The sequence below is a fragment of the Carassius carassius genome, chromosome 46, assembly GCF_963082965.1.
Source record: "Carassius carassius chromosome 46, fCarCar2.1, whole genome shotgun sequence".
Taxonomy (NCBI): Eukaryota; Metazoa; Chordata; class Actinopteri; order Cypriniformes; family Cyprinidae; genus Carassius; species Carassius carassius.
In genome coordinates, this window is record NC_081800.1 from 14,258,078 (window position 1) to 14,281,183 (window position 23,106).

The 23,106-nt window shown below is 39.1% G+C and overlaps 1 protein-coding gene across 1 annotated transcript in view; it reads right to left on the reverse strand.

Moving 5' to 3' along the window:
- Nucleotides 1-23,106, reverse strand: part of LOC132128833 (polyhomeotic-like protein 2) — a 56,998-nt gene that overhangs the window by 16,142 nt on the left and 17,750 nt on the right. Inside the window, exons 2-7 of the mRNA XM_059540197.1 lie at nucleotides 17,061-17,289; nucleotides 15,432-15,575; nucleotides 13,772-13,849; nucleotides 13,369-13,530; nucleotides 11,743-11,895; nucleotides 11,329-11,626 (exon numbers count right to left, since the gene is read on the reverse strand). Coding sequence (XP_059396180.1) covers nucleotides 11,329-11,626; nucleotides 11,743-11,895; nucleotides 13,369-13,530; nucleotides 13,772-13,849; nucleotides 15,432-15,575; nucleotides 17,061-17,225 — 1,000 coding nt within the window. The 5' untranslated portion in view covers nucleotides 17,226-17,289. The remainder of the gene's footprint in view (nucleotides 1-11,328; nucleotides 11,627-11,742; nucleotides 11,896-13,368; nucleotides 13,531-13,771; nucleotides 13,850-15,431; nucleotides 15,576-17,060; nucleotides 17,290-23,106) is intronic.

Sequence of the window (23,106 nt, forward strand, 5' to 3'; positions counted from 1 at the left end):
TGGTGGCAGCGGTTTTGTTTTTGCTGCCGGCGAATGAGTTTTGTTTAAGTGCTTAAATGCGCTGTGTGAAGTTCGCCGCGGGAAGATAACGTGCTAGCGAAAAAGCGAGCCCTGTTGCGCCGACACGAGCCTCAACAGATAAAATGGACGGCACACTTGGATTAAAACCACCGCCGACATTGATGCTGGACTCGAGCAATCTGGCAAAGACATGGAAGTCATGGAAAGAAGAATTTCAGCTGTATCTTGATCTGACTTTAACAGAGGCGTCGGAAGGCATGAAGGTGAAACTTTTCTACTATCTGGTACGAGAAACCGGTAGAGAGTTATGTGAAACTTTGGTGGGCTCATCAACGGAGGACAGGACTGTAAAGCTATTGTTGGATGCATTTGATCAACACTGCAACCCAAAGCTAAATGAAACAGTTGAGAGATATCGTTTCTTTATGAGAAATCAAGGGACTGATGAAGGGTTTGACAAATATGTTACTGAACTGAAAATGCTCACTAGCACATGTAATTTTGGTGACATAAAAGACTCTCTAATCCGTGACAGGATTGTGTGCGGTACAAATAGTCCAAGTTTGAGAGAGAGACTGTTAAGAGAGGACAATTTGACGCTGCAGAAATGTGTCCAGATTTGCAGGGCTACCGAGTTGTCCAGAGAGAACAGCAAAACCATAGAGGGAAAAGCAGTGGAGGAAATTCACTCTTTGAAACCGGTACCGACACACAAAAGACTCAAGGATGACAAGTGGAAAGCTGACATTACAGAAATGTGGAAAAGCCAATCATTTTGCTGCATTGTGCAAGTCCAAACGTCAATGTGGAAAGGTTGTGAATAATGTAACAGAAACTGAGAGTGAGCAGTATGAGGACATCTGGAGCATTACAACTGAGTCTGTGAACAAAGTTACAAAGAGCCTGGACGGACAGCCATCTCAACTGTTTGCAGGTATGCTGCTTGGAAAAAACATAGTCAAATTTCAGTTGGACTGTGGTGCAACGTGTAACATTATCCCTATAAACTTTGTGAATCCAGATGTTCAAATTGGGAAAACAGACCAGGTACTAGTTATGTACAATAAAAGTACACTGAAACCAGTAGGCAAGTGCCATTTGAAGCTGAGAAACCCACGTAAGAAAAAGCTGTACAGACTGGAGTTTATGGTCGTTGATGCACACTCTGCAGTACCGTTACTAGGAAACAAAGCAGTCCAGGGGATGAAACTGGTTAAAGTACAAGCGGAGAATATCCTGATTGTGGATAATTTTGTGACAAAGTCACACAGTGACGACACAAGCGAGCAATGGACAATGGAACAAATAACAAGTGAGTTCTCAGATGTTTTCACAGGTGATGGTTGTCTGCCAGGTCGCTACAAGATAGAGATTGAGTCTAGGGTGGAGCCAGTAAAACTGCCGAAGCGAAGAGTACCAGTGGCAATGATGGGACCACTGAAGGAGGAGCTAAACAATCTCCAAGAACGAGGTATAATCACACCGGTAGAACAAAGCACTGACTGGATAAGTAGTCTGGTTGTCGTAAAGAAACCCAGTGGCAAGTTGAGAATTTGCATAGACCCCAGATCATTGAACAAAGCCTTAAAGAGGGGTCAATTCCCTCTGCCCATGATTGAGGATATTTTGCCGGAGCTGTCAAAAGCAAGAGTGTTCACGGTCTGTGATGTTAAAAATGGCTTCTGGCATGTCAAATTGGAAAGTTATCTCACCACGTTTGCAACACCTTACGGGAGATACAGGTGGTTAAGAATGCCTATGGGAATAAGCCCAGCACCTGAGGTTTTTCAGAGAATGCTAAACCAGGCATTAGAAGGACTTCAAGGCATACACATAATCGCAGACGACGTGCTAATAACTGGGGAAGGTGAAACACTAGAAATGGCAAGTATAGACCATGATCAAAAACTTAAATTGTTCCTTGACAGATGCAGAGACAAAAATATCAAGCTGAACAAAGAGAAATTCAGACTCAGGCAAAGTGAAGTGCCACATATTGGACATCTGCTCACATCTGAAGGTCTAAAAGTAGATCCAGAGAAAGTACGGGCCATAAATGAAATGCCGAGTCCAACTGACGTGAAAGGGGTACAGAGAATTCTAGGCATGGTGAATTATCTGTCTAGATTTTGCGGACATTTTTCAGATCACTGTGAAGTGCTCAGGCAGCTGACACACAAAGATAGTTTGTGGGACTGGTCTGAGGTGCACGAACAAGCATTCCAGAGCATAAAAGACCTCATAACCAGGGCACCTGTACTGCGCTATTACAGCCTCAAAGAACAGTTGGTCCTACAGTGCGATGCATCTGAGATAGGCCTGGGTGCAGCATTGTTGCAGAGTGGAGAGCCTGTTGCTTTTGGTAGCCGTGCATTATCACTGACTGAAAGGGGTTATGCCCAAATAGAAAAAGAGTGCCAAACCATAGTGTACGGCATGGAGAAATTCCATCAATACACATATGGACGGAAAGTGATTGTGCAGTCGGACCACAAGCCTCTTGAGAGTATTTTTAAGAAACCATTGCTGCATGCACCCAAAAGACTTCAAAGGATGTTAATGAGACTCCAGAAATATGATTTTATCATTAACTATGTTCCAGGAAAAGAGATGCTGTTAGCAGATGCACTGAGTCGGGCGTACCCGGAGGACACCGCACAGGAAGGATCAGTAGAGAAAGAGATAGAAAGTGTTAACATGATTCAGTACCTTCCAATATCTGAAGAGAGACTCAAAGTAATCAGAGATGAGACAACAACAGATGAGACACTCCAGATACTGATAAAGACAATAAAAGAAGGATGGCCTACAAACAAGAGAATCATACCAAACAAAATAGCTCACTACTACTCAATCCAGGATGAGTTATCTGTGCAGGATGGTATTGTGTTTAAAGGTGAAAGAGCTGTGATGCCAGATGCACTCAGAAACGACATTATACACCGAATTCACTCTGCACACCTTGGTATTGAAGGATGCTTGAGGAGAGCAAGGGAATGCTTCTATTGGCCTGGAATGAGTGCACAGATAAAGAGTTACATTGAAAAGTGTGAGATGTGTAGATAACTGGAAACAAAACAACAGAAAGAGTCACTTTGCCCACACAAACTGTCTGAAAGACCATGGTCCAAGGTGGGCACAGATCTGTTTGTATTCAACAATCGTGACTATCTCATCACTGTGGATTATTTTTCAAATTTCTGGGAGGTGGATTACTTGCCAGACACAAAGTCTTCTACGGTGATTAAGAAGCTGAAAGCTCATTTTGCCAGGCAAGGCATACCAGACGTTGTGTTCTCAGATAATGGGCCCCAATACATATCAACTGAATTCCAGCAGTTCAGTAGACGCTGGGAGTTTCAGCATAAAACATCATCACCCACTCATCTGCAAAGTAAGGGGAAGGCAAAGTCTGCTGTCAAGACAGCAAAAGGTCTGATGCAGAGAGCCAAAATGTCAGGGCAAGATCCATACCTGGCGATATTAGATCACAGAAACACTCCGTCGCAGGGTCTGAATGTAAGCCCTGCTCAGAGACTGTTAAGCAGGAGAACACGCACACTCCTCCCCACTCACAACAATCTGTTGAAGCCAAAAGTAGTAGACACCACACAAAAACTGAGACTAAATCAAAGACGACAGGAAATGTACTACAACAGACACACAAAAGATATGAACATCCTGAAACCAGGTGACCAAGTGAGAGTACAACCAACACAGTCACAAAAGGTTTGGCAGAAAGCAACAGTTCTGGAACCAGTCAAGTAAAAGCATAGTCACGAGCATCTAGCAGTGGTCTGTTAGATGTTATTTATTCACTCTAGAGAAAGAATGAGAGTGAAACAGAGCTGACGAAAGAATATATTGGAACTAAATATACAAGTTTTTACAGACACATCTAAGGATCTACAGAATTACCAGGTCGGGGTAATGTACATCATCCCAAGGTTGAAAGAGACAGGAGGGAAAAGAATATCAAATCATGTTACAGTGTTTGCAGGAGAGCTATGATGGCAATGAATAAAATAATTGAAATGTCACTAAACAAAACTCTAATATGCTCAGATTCAAGTTTGGCCTTATTATGACTAGCTATAGCCCTGGGTTTAGCTCAAACCCTGATCAAACTCACCTACTTGTAATTTTTTATTGAAGACTTTTATTGGCTTGCTGAGGTGCTTTTGATAGGGTTGAAGCTGAACTCTGCAGGGCAGTGGCCCTCCAGGGCTGCATTTGAGGAATCCTGGTTTAGAGCATGACAATGCATAAACAAGTTGAAAACAGCTGATTTTTCTCTCTCTCTCTTAATGACTATTGATTTTAGAACCATGGTGAAGGCAGAGTTCCTCTGTTCATATACGTTATTGGTCTCTAAAGGAGAAGTTCTCCAAACCATTGTTCATTACAGCTGATTAAAGAATCTGTGGGTCCACAATCTCAACCTTGATCAAAATGCTTCATAGAGACCCAACACTTCAATTCTGGAGTGATAATTCCAAGAAATGTCTGGTCTTACTTAGGTTTCTCTCAAGTCATGGTCCAAATAATTTCCTGCCAGTTTCATGCTCCTGGCTATATGTTTTTCTAGTTTAATGAATTCCTTATGAAGACAACATGGGCAATGGGAGAGTGAGCCATTCAACACACCATTTACATTTAGCAATTGGTTTTTCCATAGACTTTACCTATCTAAATATAGTATTTCCACCAAGATTTACCATAATAACAGGTTTTCTTTTCAGGAGCTACTAGAACTGTGCACATGTTTAACAAATCATAATATTATATTTGTAGGTACATGAAACTCATTTAAGCAACAAGTATGTAAAGGAAAATATACAGATGGCTTGTGTTGCCAGTAAGTACTGAACCTTTTCATGGCTCCAGTGGTTTCTCTGGGTTTGTCAGCATTTCTGTGTGTATACTGGTGCTTTAATCCTCTCTGTCAAGCTTTTAATGACAGGAAATGGTCAGGACCTTACCACATGCACAGAAACCCACACCCGCAAACACGTAGCACATTAACCCGCTTTTGGTTGCCATTTGTATTGGATTGGAGTGGCCTGAAGGGTTGGTTTGTCCTCAGTGTGGCATGTTGCTATTAATACGTATGTGACAGATGATGTGTTATGAGATTAATGGACAAGAAATGCAAGAACAAAAAGTGAAATATCTTTGAAAAGTATCTTTCTTAGGAGCCGTTTACACAGGATATTTTCTTGGTTTTGAAAAAGGCCTAGAATAAAACAGAGCACAGTGCTTTTCAAGGTGCATATTTTTTAAGTTTAACTGGTTTTTATTTGACATGCTGTCTTAAGCCTTGCATTTGTTTCATTCCACAACATCGTCTCATATTTTTATGCGAAACAAGTGTTCTGTGTAATGAACCAAAATGAAAAAAAAAACCCACCAAGACGTGATTAAATGGCCTAACATGCCCATCTCATTTATGCTTAGATAAGGAAAAAAATTCATATAGAAAATCCCTTCATATTCAAAACTAGAGCCGGACTAGGTTTTATTCATATTAATGCCCGAAGTCTTCTCCCCAAACTCGATTTTATAAAAACTTGGGTCCACTCAACAGATGCTGACATTATTATAATCTCAGAAACATGGCTTAGTAAATCTATTTTAGATAGGGATATAGCAATCAATGGCTACAACGTCTACCGTTGTGACCGCCCTAGGAAGGGTGGTGGCATTGCCATTTATATAAAAAATCATTTTCCTTGTAACATTGTGTATTCAGTATCCATTAGTAAGCAGCTAGAGCTTTTAGCCCTAAAGATGGAGTTTACATTGGGGCAAACATTGACGGTCATAGGTTGCTATAGACCACCCTCAGCAAGTACTGAGGCTCTATGCTCTTTAAATCATCATCTATCGAGCTTTGAATTTGGAGAGGTCCTTTTAGCTGGGGATTTTAACTTGGATTGGTTGACCTCTATTTCAGATAGTTTTAAATCTGTCTGTGACTCTTTTAATCTTACACAGTTAATTGATAGTCCAACTCATCCAAACCTCAAGTGCCCTGAAAAGTCCTCTTTACTTGACTTGTTTTTAACTAATGCTCCACACAAATTCTCAGATATAGGTGTGTTTGCAAATGACCTGAGTGATCATTGTACAATTGCGGCAGTTAGGAATGCTAAAATCATGAAACAGAGACCACGGATTATTTTTAAAAGGGATATGAAGCATTTTTGTGAACAAGCCTTTCTACATGATCTGTTTCATTTTGATTGGAACAAAATCTACTTTATAGATAAAGTAGAATTGGCTTGGAACTATTTTTATGATGGTTTTCTTAGGATCATAGATAAGCATGCCCCTGTACGTAAATTCAGAGTTAAAGGCCGAAATAATCCCTGGTTTTCTCCTGAGATTTCATGCCTTCTCAAGGATAGGAATGCTGCCTGGTCAAGGGCCAGGAAATCAAAGAGCGAAACGGACTGGGTTTATTTTCGGCAATTGAGAAATAGACTTACATCTCTTATTAAAAAGTCAAAATCAGAGTATTTTGTTAATGAAACTACAAAAAACTTAAATAATCCAAGCAAGTTCTGGAAAATTATTAAAGCCTATTTTGGAAATATTAGCTGTAGTGAACTACCCCCTCATGTTATGGCTGATTCAGGCAAGGTGACTGATAAACAAACAATGTTAGCTTGCTTTAATGAGCACTTTATTTCTTCAGGATCCCTATTTGAATCCTTATGTCCTGATTCTTCTGGTTCCTTTGTACAGGAGAACCCCTCTGACCCATGTTTACCTTTAGAAAAACAATTTTATATTTCTCCTTTATCAATTACCAAAGTCCATAAAGCCCTTCAGGAATTAGACACAAAAAAGTCTGCTGGTCCTGATAATTTAGATCCCTTCTTCCTTAAGATAGCAGCTGACTTCATTGCGGAGCCTTTATGTTATATTTTTAACTTAACAATTATCGAAAATGACATCCCTAAAGTATGGAAGTCAGCCCATGTTACACCATTACTAAAAGGGGGCGATCCATCTATTTTGAATAACTATAGGCCTATTTCTAAGCTGTGTATTTTAGCTAAACTCCTTGAGCGCCTGGTTGGTGAGCAACTAAAGGAATTTTTAAATATAAATGATATCCTTCCACCTTTTCAATCAGGGTTTAGGAAACAACATAGCGCCATATCTGCAGCATTGAAGGTGATAAATGATATTGCTGGGGCTTTGGATAATAGGAAAATATGTGCTGCGTTGTTTATAGATCTTTCAAAGGCTTTTGATACAGTTGATCACGGCATTCTTGTGAGCAGTCTAGTGAGCATTGGTTTGTCTAAGCATTCGGTAGATTGGTTTGCAAATTATTTGTCAGGTAGAACCCAAAGTGTTCGAATGGCTGGTTCTGTGTCTTCATTTTTGCCTATTTCCAAGGGGGTTCCTCAAGGCTCAGTATTAGGGCCCATATTATTTTCAATTTAGGTGAAGTGAAGTGACATTCAGCCAAGTATGGTGACCCATACTCGGAATTTGTGCTCTGCATTTAACCCATCCAAAGTGCACACACACAGAGCAGTGAACACACACACACACACTGTGAGCACACACCCGGAGCAGTGGGCAGCCATTTATGCTGCGGCGCCGGGGGAGCAGTTGGGGGTTCGATGCCTTGCTCAAGGGCACCTAAGTCGTGGTATTGAAGGTGGAGAGAGAACTGTACATGCACTCCCCCCACCCACAATTCCTGCCGGCCCGGGACTCGAACCCACAACCTTTCGATTGGGAGTCCGACTCTCTAACCATTAGGCCACGACTTCCCCTCAAAAATGTTCACAAAGTTTATACTTCACAAAGTTTATATAAACAAACTTTGTGAAAATCTATCGAATGCTATGTATCACTTTTATGCTGATGACACTGTTATTTACTGTACTGCATCATCTACTGCACAAGCCCTTGAGCTTTTGCAGTTTGCATTTAATACTGTTCAGAACCGTTTAAAACAGCTTAAGCTGGTCTTAAATGTACAAAAGTCAAAAATGATGGTATTCACAAACTCAAGACAACTTCCAGTTTCTTCTTCAAGCATCTCAACTTTTGAAGGAAATGAAATTGAATTAGTTAAAAGTTATAAATATTTGGGTATAATCATTGATTTTAAATTATGTTTCAGAACCCATGTTAGCAATCTGGTTTCTAAGCTTAAGGTAAAGCTTGGCTATCTCTACAGATCAAAATCATGCTTATCCATTCGCGCTAGAGAATACCTGGTGATGGCCACTTTTCTTCCCATATTAGATTATGATGATCTGATATATATGAATGCTTCTGCCCAATGTTTGAAGAAACTGGATGTTGTGTATCATTGTGCATTACGTTTTTTTACTGGTTGTGGTTATAGGACACATCATTGTATCCTTTATTATAAAGCAAAATGGCCCTCTCTTTATGCAAGAAGGTACACTCACTGGCTATGTTTCATTTACAAGGCACTTCTTGGACTAGCTCCTACTTATTTGAGTGTCCTTTTAACAAGTAATCATGGCCATTATGGATTACGTTCAAATGATGTACTACACTTGTTGGTACCCCGTGTCAAAACAGAAATAGGGAAAAAAGCCTTTATGTTTGCAGCACCTTCTGCCTGGAACCTTCTTCAGAAATCATTGAAAATGACTACCTTTATTTCTTATAGACAGTTTGTTTCAGCTCTGAAGAATGTGGAGCAGGTGAACACTGGTCAGTGTAATTGTTCATAAAGTTATATTAAGCCTTATTCAGCACTGGGTCTTGTGATATATATATATATATATATATATATATATATATATATATATATATATATATATATATATATGTATGTGTATTTGGTGTGGTCTTTTTATATGTTGGAAACTGTTCCTTATGTTTGTTTTTTGTTTGTTTTTTACGCTGCATCTTGGCCAGGTCTCTCTTGTAAAAGAGATTTTAATCTCAATGAGTTTTACCTGGTTAAATAAAGGATAAATAAAAAAAAAAAATAAAACGGTACTTTGAGCTGTATTTTTTTTCTACTTTTCTTAGAGTGTACAAAGCCCTTTATATTCCCATTTCTTCTGAAGACCAGTGGAAAAATTTGGTTTTCTATGCAATGAAAATCAGGATGAGTTTGGGTCAGCTTCTAAGAGTTTATGGTTAAAAACATTATATTAATATGACATTAATAAAATATTATACTATTTAATCTACATAAATTATAATCAAAACATAAAAAAATTGTTGTGACAATTCATTAGCTCCACTGCCTTGTAAGCCTTGTTAACCTATGTATTTATACCCCTGTGTTTGCCTTGTTCAATGTCAGTTGTTGTTGCTTTCCCATAGATGCTCATGTCTTAGTTCCCTGGTCGTTGTTTCTGTTCTGTGTTCCTGATTTACTCTGTTCCTGATTAAGTTTGTTTCTTTATTTAATCAGTAAACCTTGCTTGCATGTGGATCTGCCTCATCTCACTTTCATTCGACCCTTCATTATACTGATATTTTGATATTACTGATATAACCTGATATAAATTATCAGTGTTTTAGAAGATTAACTTTAAGTAACTGTTAGATGACAGCAAGCAATTGTCATCTATCTGTAAATTAAAAAAAATAATTTAAAAAAAATCTCTAATATCAGATGATAACTGATATGACACCAATATGCTGTGCATCCACGGGTATAATGACTCACTAATTATTTATACTGAATATATTGTTGATTTATATCACTAACGGAATGTCAGTAATTCAGGGGTCACTTTATGAGCATCTCACTTTGGGGAAAATTGTGTTGCTCACCAAAAAGGCTATGCATCTGTCTCTGATAAGGGATATCCTTTCAGAGAAGCCGTGCATATAAAATAGAGAATCCCACCAGCCACAAATACACACATAGCAGGTGTGTTATAAAGAAACACTGCCGCCCAGTGTGCTCCTCAAGTCCGCTGGCACGGCAACCCGACACCCCGTTTAATGCTCAAGGCCAGATGTCCCTCACACTTGAGTGTTCCTTGTTGCTTTCACTCCTCCATTAGGAAGAAAATTGAGACACTATGCTCTCACTAGATCCGCCTCTGCTGCATGAATGTTAAAGGGGTCATATGATGCGATTTAAATTTTTCCTTTCTCTTTGGAGTGTTATAAGCTCTTGGTGCATAAAGAAGATCTGTAGCAAAGAGTAAAGTCTCAAATCCAAAGAGATATTCTTTATAAAAGAGTAAACCACGCCTACCTAAAAGCTCATTCATGCTCGTTCTAGCACGCTCCCACATATCCACATCACGATGTGGAAAGATTTGCACAACACCGCACAAATGTTCAGGCAAAGAAAGAAGGCATAACTTTTTTTCTTGCTCTAAGTACGTTTACATATTTAAAGAATATGCCACTGATGATTCAAACGTGAGTTTTGAGCAGTGTAGAGCAGCGCTTGTTGTTTGTAATTTCTCTATCACAAATCCAGACATGGTTTCATGTTTACGCAGCAGGATACGCAACGCAACCCGTAAAAAGACAGTATAAGTCATTATAATCAGTAATTATGTCCCCACTGGATGCAGTAAATGCCTTGTCTATAATGGTTTATATTGTTTTTGTCTTGTCATGCTGGGACACGGCATCACAGTTTGGTCAGGCAGCGTTTCCCAATCCAAATACTCTTATCGCATAGACGTTTGTCCTTTTCGACCGTAAGTGCCCTACGAAACTAGTGTATATGTTCCATTCAAAGGGCATTAAAGAGTGTGAGATGTGAATTTAAATTGTATTTATTTACATAGGTATATGTTGTCACACTCATCTGTGTGTGAAGACGCTGCAGGCAGCAGCACAGCGCAAATCCATGAATGAATGTTAGGAAGTAAAGTAATCTTTAAAAGATGTAGGGAGCAATGAACACAGTGCAGGGATCATATCAATCAGAACGCAGCTCTCTTCTAACGATCTGGTTATAGGAATCAGGTGTGTTAACTAAGAGAGATGTGCAAAATATGCAGAGCAGGGGGGTGCGAGGACTGGAATTGGGAACCGCTGTGGTAAGGGGCTTAACATTTCCTCCACACGCTTGAGGCATTCAGCCTATCACAACACACTGGATACCTGGCCAATCAGTGTACACCATGCTTTTCAGAACGATGAGAAAGGCAGGGCATAGAGGAGAAACATTAATGAACATTATGTGGAAAATTATGTTTTTTTTAACCTTAAACTGCGTAAACACATTGCATTACACCCAATACACAAAATAATCTTCTTTTTGGCAACGCCATATGACCACTTTAAGACAGCAACCGGGTGTTGATGGCTCACCTGTGTTGAGAGGATGGCCCGCCACCGAGGTCAGATTGGGACACACTGTAAGTTCCCTTGTTGTGAGGTTACTGGTTTTTTCATTTTTTTCCACAGTATCTGAGGGACTACCATTTGCAGCAGCTCCCTGAGAGTTTAGCTCCACTCCAGGACCCTTCAGTCGGGCCAATGGTTGGCCAGTCACAGAGAGATGCGCTGATACCCCGGGGGACTGTTTCACACTCAGGCTCTGTAACTGAGACTGAGAGTGGGAGGAAGTCAGCGCCCCCTGCTGGCCACGAAGAGCCAAGTTTTGCATCTATGCAGAGAAAGACAGAAGTGACTTTGGTGGGGCATCCGGGAAAAAAAATAAAAATAAAAAAACCTGCATATGTTGGTATAGATTTAAGTCAGGCTAGTGTATGTCAGTGTTACCTGTCCATTGGTGGGTGGTGGGTTGATTGACAATGCAGAGGTCTCCGGCTGAACTGCAGTGACTGAGGCAGTTGGGGTGAAAATAAGCTGGGGGGACAAAGGAACAGCTCGGCCTAGACTCCTTGCTACTTGTACAAGATTGGTTTGCTGTGCCTGGAAATCACACCAAAAATGGCTGCTTTCTCCCAATGTATGAGTCACATAACAAATACTAGGCTATCAGATTTGACATCAGAGAGAGCACTTGACCCATTTCAGCTGTTACAGTGCTGAAAGGACTGGCTGATCTGAGACAGCTCATTAACTGTTAATCAGTTCCTAGCCAAAACTGTATAAAAAAAAATAAAAAAAGAGTTGATGTGCCAGTGAAAACATTTTGGTCAGTATCCTTATTAGGTTTTTTGAAAGAGCTGCAGCTGTGCCACGTTTACTCTCCAAGGCCAAATGAAAAAGATGTTGCAAGATGGCAAGTATGAATACAAAACACACACACACACACACACACACACACACACACACACACACACACACACACACACACACACACAATACAGGAGAAGTAAAAGCAGACCACTGTAAATACCAATTATTTTTCAATTTTCAAGGAAATTACTATTTATTCATGAGGAAATCTTGAAGAAGACTGTCTAGTAGCAGTGCATTTGACTAGGCAATTTTCTATAACCCACACTACAGTGAGTACTGCCATTAGGGAACCAAAATGATCCATTTATATATAGGATTTAAAATGGGACCACTCCACAATTCCACACAGTGTGCCTGGGTTTACTTGACTATATTTTGCCACCATAAGTTGGAGAAATATGGCAAAACCTTCTTCTGGGCACATTTAGGGACATTGTTGTTTGAAAAATACTTCATTATTTTATAATTTTATATATATATTAGCTGTGGTTTTTTAAAGATGATTTCACAATATCACAATTACTTGAATGTAGAGGTGAATTCTAAATCATATAACTACTTTTGCTGATGTAGCAGATGTTGCCATTTTTACCATATCCCCTTCTAACTAACTAACTAATTATGAATACAAAACACACACACACACACACACACACACGCCTGTCCACACACGTTTACTTAGCTTTCTAAATGGGGACATTCCATAGGGCTTTATTTTTATATCAGTTTTATAAATGAGGATGTCACCAAAGGGAGTTTTTAGGAGATTTTGTCAGGTTTAGCTCACTTTTGTGTACAAATTTGAGTCCCAAAATATGATTAAGTAGGTACACACACAATTAATTAACTAACTAACATGAAAATCTGAAGTTTATTAATATATTACGAGTGTATTTTTTTCTATTTCTCTAATCAACAAAACATTTATTTTATTTTTTTTTAGAAATATTGTTTAAATTAGTACTATAGATATTTGCAATGTTCCCTTAACATCCTATTACAATATTCTTTTCACTGGTTTGTTAGCAACATTATCCTCCAGGACAAGTAAAGTAAAGTAATTACGTTTAATAAAATAAAAAGAGTTATGTTTAGTCTGTGCTCATTAAAATAAGCATTATGTACAAAACAATAGAAGTCTATGGTATGGCTCTTTATTTAGCACATGTGGTTATGTTGTGTGTGTGGAAGAGGATTTACCATCTGAGCTCGTAAATACATGTGTGCTTGGCTGGCGGTGAGTGTGGGTGTGGAGGAGTTTCCCAGCAGCACGGCCTGTTGGGCAATGCAGACTGGAACGGAGCTCCCGCTCTGGGCTCGACTGATCAAATGAGCTGCCGTTGGGGATGTGGCAAGGTTGATCTGTTTCAACAAGGAAAAATCTTAACAACATATGCGTTTTACTTTCTGAAATCTATGTAGTCAAAATAATTCATCATAATCTTGACCAAAACATTACAGTTATCTCAATCAGCCAAAAACTAAGGGACGTGCCTTGTAAAAAAAAAAGATGGTTGCCTGCAAGTAATACCCACTAACATTATTTCTGTAGCACTAGATACTTGCTGAGTGAGATGTGAATGTCAGGTTTAATAATACTTACTGTGGTTTGGGAGGCCACGGTCTGCTGGGATGTAGTGCCATTCTGACTACAGCTTTGTCTTCCCGCCACTATACTAGCCTATGGGGAATGAATGAATGCCAGAGAAAGAGAGAGAGATGGTAAAAGAAGGAAAGACACAGAGACAGGTCACAAGTCAAACCCAGCACTCATTATTCAATAACAACAGCACCGAGCAAGAGAGAAGGGAAGAAAGAGAGAGAAGCAGGAAACAGATCCCTCATGTGAACAGCCTGCCACTCAACACTACAACCACACCATACACTCAGCCCTACTTTACTCCCCAAAAGTGATTTCCATTTTGTGAACCAAAATATTTTTAATCTCTAAAAATACATTTCTTAAAAAGAAAATGTATTGAATATAGGTGTGAGTTTTAAATCGTTTAGCTAGTTTTGGTTTGAGTGAATAGCTATTGCCATTTTTACCATGTGCACTTCTAACTACCGTAACTAACTAACTAACTAACTAACTAACTAACTAACTAACTAACTAACACGAATAACTGGCAATTTATTAAGAAATATTAAATATGTTTCTTTTTTTCCCATTTCTTGAATCAAAATGTTTTAAACAAAACATGCTTTCTTTGAAGTATAGTACAGTGTTTTTATCCTTGAGCAATATTGCTTTAACTATTTTCTTAATACACCCAGGAAGTAACATCATTTTGGTGTGAAAATAACATCACAAACCTCAATACTGGCAAAGTATTTGAAGAATTCTAAGATGTTTTTTTTTTTGTAATAATTGGTTTGTGTCTCATTTAATGGAATGTGTATTATATTCTGAAAATTTTAAAAGCTTGTTAAAAATATAAAAATTATTTTAGATGTCAATTACTTGCTTAGCAATGGCTTAACTGACTTTAGCACTTTATTTCTGCCTGTTAATTTAATTCACAGCAATATCCACTGAAAAAACAATACAAACTTGACATGCTGGCCAAAAATATAAATCAAATCGTTCCTTAGCTGTTAAGAAATGCTTGTTCCCCTTGGTTTTCTCAAATGTCCACAGGATGTGGCTCTGCCAGAGCGGATTTTTGTTAAATGTTGCAAAACATGCCTCTGGGCATTGCAAAGAATCCCACATCAATACTTGTCAAAAGAGATGAATGACCCTGTACATGAGTTACTGACTGCACAATTGAGTGATTTTCATTAGACCTCATCTGCTTTTATCATCACACAATATTTTATTTTAACCATTACCTCACTATCTTCACATACAGTGAAGCACTACCTGATTAAGAGCATGCTTGTCCATGCACGTTTCATTAGCATGTTGAGTGATCACTGAACAAACTATTTCTTTCATCTTTTCGAATGAAACACTTTAAGAAGACACAAACAAGAAAAATCCTGTCTGAGCTGATCAAATATTAGATCAAGAATTATTTTGTTAGATCGGATAATAATTTTGAATAAATATAAAGTACCAGCATGCAAAACATTTCCTGTAAGCTTGAGTAAGCATTTAACAGATGGATATGTTGATTCTAATTTAAATCTAAAAAATTTTTTGAAGAAGAAATGTTATAGTAAGTAACATTTAGTATACAGCACAAGTGCAGCCTAAAGCAAATCATTTTCAATGGCTTTTGCATTCTACGGTATATGTGTATGAGGTGTGTGCCCACCTGCTGCACAGTGGCCAGACTCAGGTGCTGTTGCTGAAGTGCTGCTGTCTGTAGCATGAGGTGTTGTTGTTGAGCTGCATACATCTGCTGTAGATACTGAGCTGCCGCTATGCTGGGCTGCCTGTTCAAGGCCTGCTGGATGACCTGAGTAAGATGAGATGGGATAGGATTATTAAACAAACATGTGAATATTATTCTGCTCCTAGTCTACTAAGTCCTTTAGGGCATATATTATTCATGGTGTATTTCACACCACAGAGGTGTAAAGAAAAACATTTTGTGTTGTATAATCTGTAACCAGCACATCACATTCCATGCAGAAAGAAGACCAGAGTGGTTCCTTTGTAAACACAGAGGGTTGCTGGGTGCACTGATTTGGCATATGGGGTCACTGCCATCCATCACACCAGCATGACAGCATGACTACATTCCCTTCATAGCTATAGTGTCCCACCTAACACGATCTGTACACATTGTCCTTCAGAGCAATCAATGGACTGTCAACCACTGGATATCTGAGAATATACTTGTATTATGAAAATGAAAAATCAATAGAACCACTGCTTTTAAAAGCTATCACTCCTGGTTAAATTATTTGCATTCGCTAATCATTTTGATAAAAGCATCTGATAAACAAAACTAACAAATACTTCTACCGCATTTCTAAATCTTAGCTTTTTTATATTTTAACACTTAATAAAACACATCTAAAATCAGGTTTTATCTTTTAACATTAGTTAATGCACCGTGAACTACCATGAACAATAGTTTTTCTATTAACTAAGATAAACAAAGATTAAGAAATGCTGTAAACATATATTGCTCACTGTTAGTTCACATTAGCTAATGCATTAACCTTATTTAATAATGTAATAATTATATTACTTTTTTACAGTAAAACTATTAATATTAAATAATATATAACAAATTTATTTCTGCTGTTTAGCCAAAGGGAGGAGTTTAATTTGACAGACCTCGTGCTGAGGAAATAAGCGCTAAAATTGAGAAGGAACTGAATGTCCTTATATCAGATTAGGGATAGATATCCATAAAACAAACCTACAAAAGAAAATAATCAAGAAGTTCACATTCTTATTAAGAAACAGGATTACATGTATCACAGTTTCTTATATAATATCAACATGTTTAACAATGTACATACAGCCAAAAGAAAACCAATTTTACCCTGTGAAGAACCACAAGTTGAGCTCTCTTGAATAAATCCAGCTGGATCCTTACTGACCATGTGCTCAGTGTTAAGTATACCACTATTCAAATTCAGCTGACATCAGAGATCCTGTTTTGTGCAGCCAATCACTGGTGGTCAACTGTTGACTCATTCTGATTCACAGAGAACTTCTGGACTATCATTCAGGATTGTTAAAGATCTATTATATGGCAATAAAACGTATATTTATTTTAAAATACTGTGTTACTAAATGAACAACACTAAATACACGTGACTAAGAAAAGCTCACCACATTAATAATGAAAAAAAGACCCTCATGCCGATTCATTTTAGAAGTACTTGCTGCATATGGCCTGTAGATGGCGCCAGAGGATAATGCAAATCTATGTGGCACAGTGAAGGAATTGCGATTGACCGACTGTGGATATTTATTTCTCTACCTGAATGGCCTGTCTGTCTGTGATTCCTCCGTAGACTGATATCTGAGGCACAGCCTGCTGTCTGCTGGAGCAGTTTGTTGTAGTGTTGCTGCCGGTGGAGGCTGAGGTGGTGCTAGGGGTGGTGACACTGGCACTGGAGGCCACGCTGCCCTGCTCCTTCTCCATGGGGGGCCTCCGCCTGCCTGTGCCCGATCCACGGTTACTGTCGATCCTTCACACTCCCCTCCAGCTGAGAAATACAGAGCAGTACATGTCATTAGATGTGTCCCAAAGCGTTTACTTATGCACTATTCTATGACATTTTGTAGTATAAACAGAGTAGTTGAAAATTTCAAAAAGAAAAAATGCACTTAATAACCGAAAAAAAGTGTGGAATATTGGACACTTCATGCACTCAACTGTCACAGCTTTAATTATGTAGGGGGGGGGGGGGCTTTCAGAAGTATTTGGAGAAGCCTTATGCTGCAGGCTTCCACTTACTCCAAGCTTCATTTGATTTCAAACGGCTTACCACCACAAGCACTCACAAATCAGACAACCAGCTTGACTTAATTTACACACGCAATTGTATTGCAAACATAATTTTGGTAAAACCCCTACAAATCTAATTTCTTTATTACATTTAACCTAGATCTTACTACTACTAGACTATATATGTCCTCTCTCCTCCATGCCAGCATGTGCTACTCCTTCTAACCCCTGGCTATCCGATGTTATTCGTGAACATCGATCCAAACTCAAGGCAGCAGTGAGAAAGTGGCACAAATTAATAGAACTGTCGGACCGGAGTATGTATCAGTCTTTGCTTTCATCTTTCTCGCTTCTTGTCTTCCCTGTCACTCTAACTCTATAGCATGATTTCACCATCCAGCTAGGTTTATAAACAATTACCTTGGTGTAATCTTTGATGATCAGCTGACTTTCAAGACCACATTCATGACCACATTCACAAGACCGCTCAATCATGCAGGTTTGCATTGCACAACAACATGCTGCTGTTCAGGCCCTTGTCAGTTCTAGGCTAGACTACTGCAATCCTCTCCTGGCTGGACTTCAATCATGCGCAAAGCCTCCACACATAATTCAGATTGCAGCAGCACGACCAGTCTTCAACAAACCCAAAAGGGCGCAGGTCTCTTTATCACCCTTCACTGGCTACTGGTTGCGACTCGCATCAAGTTCAAGACTTTATTGCTTGTGTATAGAACAGCCACAGGCTCATCACTCTCCTACTTCCACTCACTCTTATGAATTTACATCATTTACAAGTGAGCAATGCCTTGTGGTACATTTTCGTTCACTGTTCCCGGCTAATGGAATGATCTTCCGAACCCTATCTGGAATGCTGAATGCCTGACAACTTTCAATCAATAGTTGAAAACTCATCTATTTTGTCAACACTTGACTACACCTTAATATAAAAAAAACTTTGCATCTCTTTCCTTAATCCTTCCCTGTCTAGTTTGAACTAATCTGAACGATGTCTGAAACTTTGTATTATAAGCACTTCCTGTGTTTATCTGCCTCGTAATGATGAATCACTTGTTGTTTTCCTCAATTGTAAGTCGCTTTGGATAAAAGCATCTGCAATATGAATAGACACAAATGTAAAGACTGATCGGCTGGAACAACATAATGCAGTCATGACAATAACACCGGAGGCAACCCCAGGCTTTGATCCATTTGGGGATCTCACAGACCATAAGAGATGTATTAACAGGCATTATAACACGCTGAAAGCGTGATTAATGCTTTGATTTCCACTCAGGTAAAACTGCTTTTGTGTCATTGGAATGCATATGATAATGTCATACTTGAAATGGTGATTTTTCTCATTTACAGTTGCAATCAAAATTACTCAACCCCTCAGAGACCGCAGTACTTTACAAATACAAGCTTTTCTGAAGATCCAGGATAAAATAAATATTGCATCTATAACAGTTGACTGGCATATTAAAAGTGATACAGTCAATATATAACGTAATATTTTTGATTTTTTAATAATACTGCTATGACATAATTATTCAACCCCTATTCAACATTGCTGTTTTTAAATCACTTATTATTTGCATGGTGGGGAATAAAACAGTCTCAAAACACAATTAAGCCTTTAGAAACTATTAAAAACAAAATTAGCATGAGCTGTTACACATACAGTAAGCCCATGCATGTGGTGAAGTTGAGTAGCAAAAATGTCAACAGAGATCTCACAAAAGCTAAAGAGAATAAATATTGTATTACTTTAGAAAGGCTAAGGCTATATGAAAATTTCCAAGACATTGAAAGTTCCTAGAGACACAGCTCTCAGCCTTATTCCTTAGCTTAAAATGTGTTGAACCAGAAAACCTTTGAGGGTGTTGAAGAAAAAGCACAATATCATAAAATGTTTAACCAGAGCAACTGAGAAAAACCTGCAATGTACAGCCAAAGACTTGCAAGATGACCCGATGAAAGGAGGAAAACCATTTCAATGCAGTGTGTAAGAAGAACACTAGACAAGTATGGCCTTCATGTTGAGACATCTTGATGAATACCATTCTTGATCAAGAAGAACAAAAGGCCAACTTGAACTTGATAAAATTCATGTGTGTAGACCTGTGGAGCTCTGGAGGAATGTTTTATGGAGTGATGTGACCAAACTGGAACTTTTTGGGCCCATGGATCAGCGGTATGTCTGCTGCAAAACAGGCAAAGCTCATAAGCAGAAGAACACCATCTCCATCTTCAAACTTGGAGGTGGATCAGTCCTGTTATGGGGTTTCTTTACTGTAGAAGGAAGTGGAAATCATGACTGTATGAAGGACATCATGGATTCTTTGAAGTATCAGGCCATTTTGACAAAAATTGTGATGCCTTTGGTGCAAAGACTGAAGCTGATGATCGGTTTACTTTCCTGCAGGACAGTCATCCCAAAGTACACATCCAAATCTACTACTGCTTGGTTCAGGGATCAGTCATAGAATGTTCTTGAGTGACCTGTTCAGTCTCCAGGCTTAATTCTCATTGCAAATATCTGGTTGAATTTGAAGAAAGCAGTGGCAATGTGAAAACCAAAGATTATCAGTGATCTGGAAGCTTTTTCAGGCGAGTGTAACGGAGGCCAGCGAGTAGTGCTGTGCAGGTTAAACCTCACTCCCCGATCTCAAGAGACGCACTAGCGACAGACGCTAGTGGCTGTAGCCATTTAGCCTCCTTGTTAGTGCGTCCGCCTCCCATGCCGGAGACCCGGGTTCGAGCCCCGCTCTTCGTGAGTGCGAGGAGCGGTGGAGAGGGGTTATATTGGTGCCGTGACCCGGATGGGAGTGTGGTTTAGGGAGGTGAGTGTAACGGAGGCCAGCGAGTAGTGCTGTGCAGGTAAACCTCACTCCCTGATCTCAAGAGACGCACTAGCGACAGACGCTAGTGGCTGTAGCCATTTAGCCTCCTTGTTAGTGCGTCCGCCTCCCATGTCGGAGCCCCGCTCGGAGCGAGTGCAAGGAGCAGCGGAGTGGACCCGGGAGAGAGGGGTTACACGAGGAATGGGCCAAGACTGTAGTAGAGAGGTGACAGAAGCTTCTAATTACTTACAGACAGTGTTTATTGGTGATTTTAAAGAATAAAAGATTCTGCACAAAGGGGGTTGAATAATTTTGAACATGAATGTTTAGAGCCAATTTTAATTTTATCATGATTCATCAATGTTCCATTCTCAGAATCACTCAAAAGTGTATTTACAAACTTTCTCTAATACTTTACTGATGACTTTGTTGAATTGATTTCATAAAATGTTGTTCTCCACAGCAATATGTCTTGCAGGTCAAGGGGGTTGAATAATTTTGATTGCAACTGTAGAAGTAATCAAACAAAGTTGACCAAAATTTGATTAATCGAAATAAAACTTGGGACACTTAATCAACCATGTTCTGAGTGTACATGCCTAATTTGGCAACAACGCCACCTATGGTTCATTAGATACGAAAAATGGCTATATTAGCTAATAATTTTTGAACAGTTAGTCAGAAAATCATAATATTCTATGGATTCATTGGGTCATGCCGAATTTCTGGATGTCAATTTTGCCAGGATCAGACAAATGGCCTATTTGGAAATTGTCATAAATTGCAATATCTTTTGAACCATTTGACATATTTACAGGGAAGTGCCTGAGAAATTTGAACACAACACCACTGTTCCAGAGATTTAACGATTTTTGCTAAAATGCTTAAAACATTTGAAAACATTGTCAAAATTTTGTTATTTGTGTATCTTTTTATTCTGTGGTTTATGTAAATTCTGATGATATCTCATTTGTCCAATTTTGTCAAAAATCTGATCAGATGATCTTTGGATCAAGCCGCACAGAAATGACTGAACAGATTTGTGAAATTCGCTAACATTCCCGAGAAATACCTCTCCAAATTTGACCATGGATGTGTTTGTTGACTTATGGTAGTTAGCTAAGCATACTAAATTTATTAACATCTTTTGGTTGCCATTCTTTCTAATGTTGCTCTTTAGCTATCAGGTTAACCATAAAATATGTTAGCAATAAGTTAACTTAGCATGCTAATCTGGTTAACATTCTAAGTCATGCTTTTGTGTGCTCATTCTCTTCATAGCCGCTTTTTACACTGTCGGGCCAGTGAGAGCCAGTGCTTAAAATGGGCCGGGCAGGGCTAATAGCCTCGGACCTGTAGCACCGAGGCCAAAATAGGACTGCATTTCCACCGTCGGGCCAGAAACTCCACTGTGCTTTACTATAACCCACCCTTTACACTAGGGTGGCCAATCATGCCATTTTCGCAGGACACGTCCTGGCCAGGATTTTTATATTGCCAAAAATATCCAGGTTTTGGCTTTGTTTGCGCTGCTCAGACCAATTGTTGTATAAAGTACCATGACGTCGTACATCGATCAGTCTGCTCAGTGCTTCTTCCAGTCCAACAATAAAATGTACACGTATTTGCATCGATTTGACCGTTCTCTGTAGATCCCACCTTCTCATGTCATGCAACACGATTGGTCGATTACGTACAGTGTTTGCATGTTACTGGTCAAACGATCATTACCATCATTAAGTATGAAACCAGGAAACCAAAGCCAAAACCTGGATATTTTAGGCAATATAAAAATCCTGGCCAGGATGTGTCCTGCGAAAATTGCACAATTGGCCACCCTACTTTACACGCCTCTCAGAAACAATGTCACGCAACCCCATCATTTTACCAACAAAGAGTAGTTATCAGAAAACTAATAAGAAATAAGTCATGGTAACTAGCGCAATCACAAAACTAGGCTACGCAGAGTGGGGGTGTGCCATATCATAGCACAGCAACAAAACGCAACCCAGTAGGTGTGTTCTAATTGAAGCAGTGCTGCGCAGACTGATCGGTGTATGACAACAAACTATCACGAGTGGGGTTCTAGAGCATATAAGCTTATCAATTGTACATGTTTTAAGCCTTGCCAATTAAGAAGAAATTAATGAAACAAATGAAATGGGAGAAAACCACTCTTTACTTTGTAGTTTTAACAAGAATTAATCTATGTTTAAATCATACAGTAAATACTATGCAATGCTATTTACATTTGATTATTCAGTTTCTGTCCCTGGACACCTACAAACTTAAAAAAAACTTAAACATTTTTTAATTTGTATATTTGTTTATTTGTGCTATTTACACAATTTCATATAGGGTCAACCGGTAAACCATGCATCGGAGCCCCGCAAACTCCAGCTACCGCCCTGTACACTGATCGGTCTGCTTTAAGTCGAACCCACAGCTGCTGCTGCCACCTTATGACAACAGGTTTACACTTCAAATTAGGTAGTATGTCATCGATGAGAGTAGCTCATTGGAAAAGGATTGAAAATGGCCTTCATTTTGTTTGCAAATGCTGCTGCCCGCCAGCTGCAATCACCAATAAAATGTTGTTCGATGTATTTTTTCCTATATCGTCATAAATACCGCTATCGCAAATATTCCTGAAATATCGTGATATAATTTTGATGCTATATTGCCCACCCCTAACGCGTAGCTAAACTCTCTAGACTAGAATTATGACA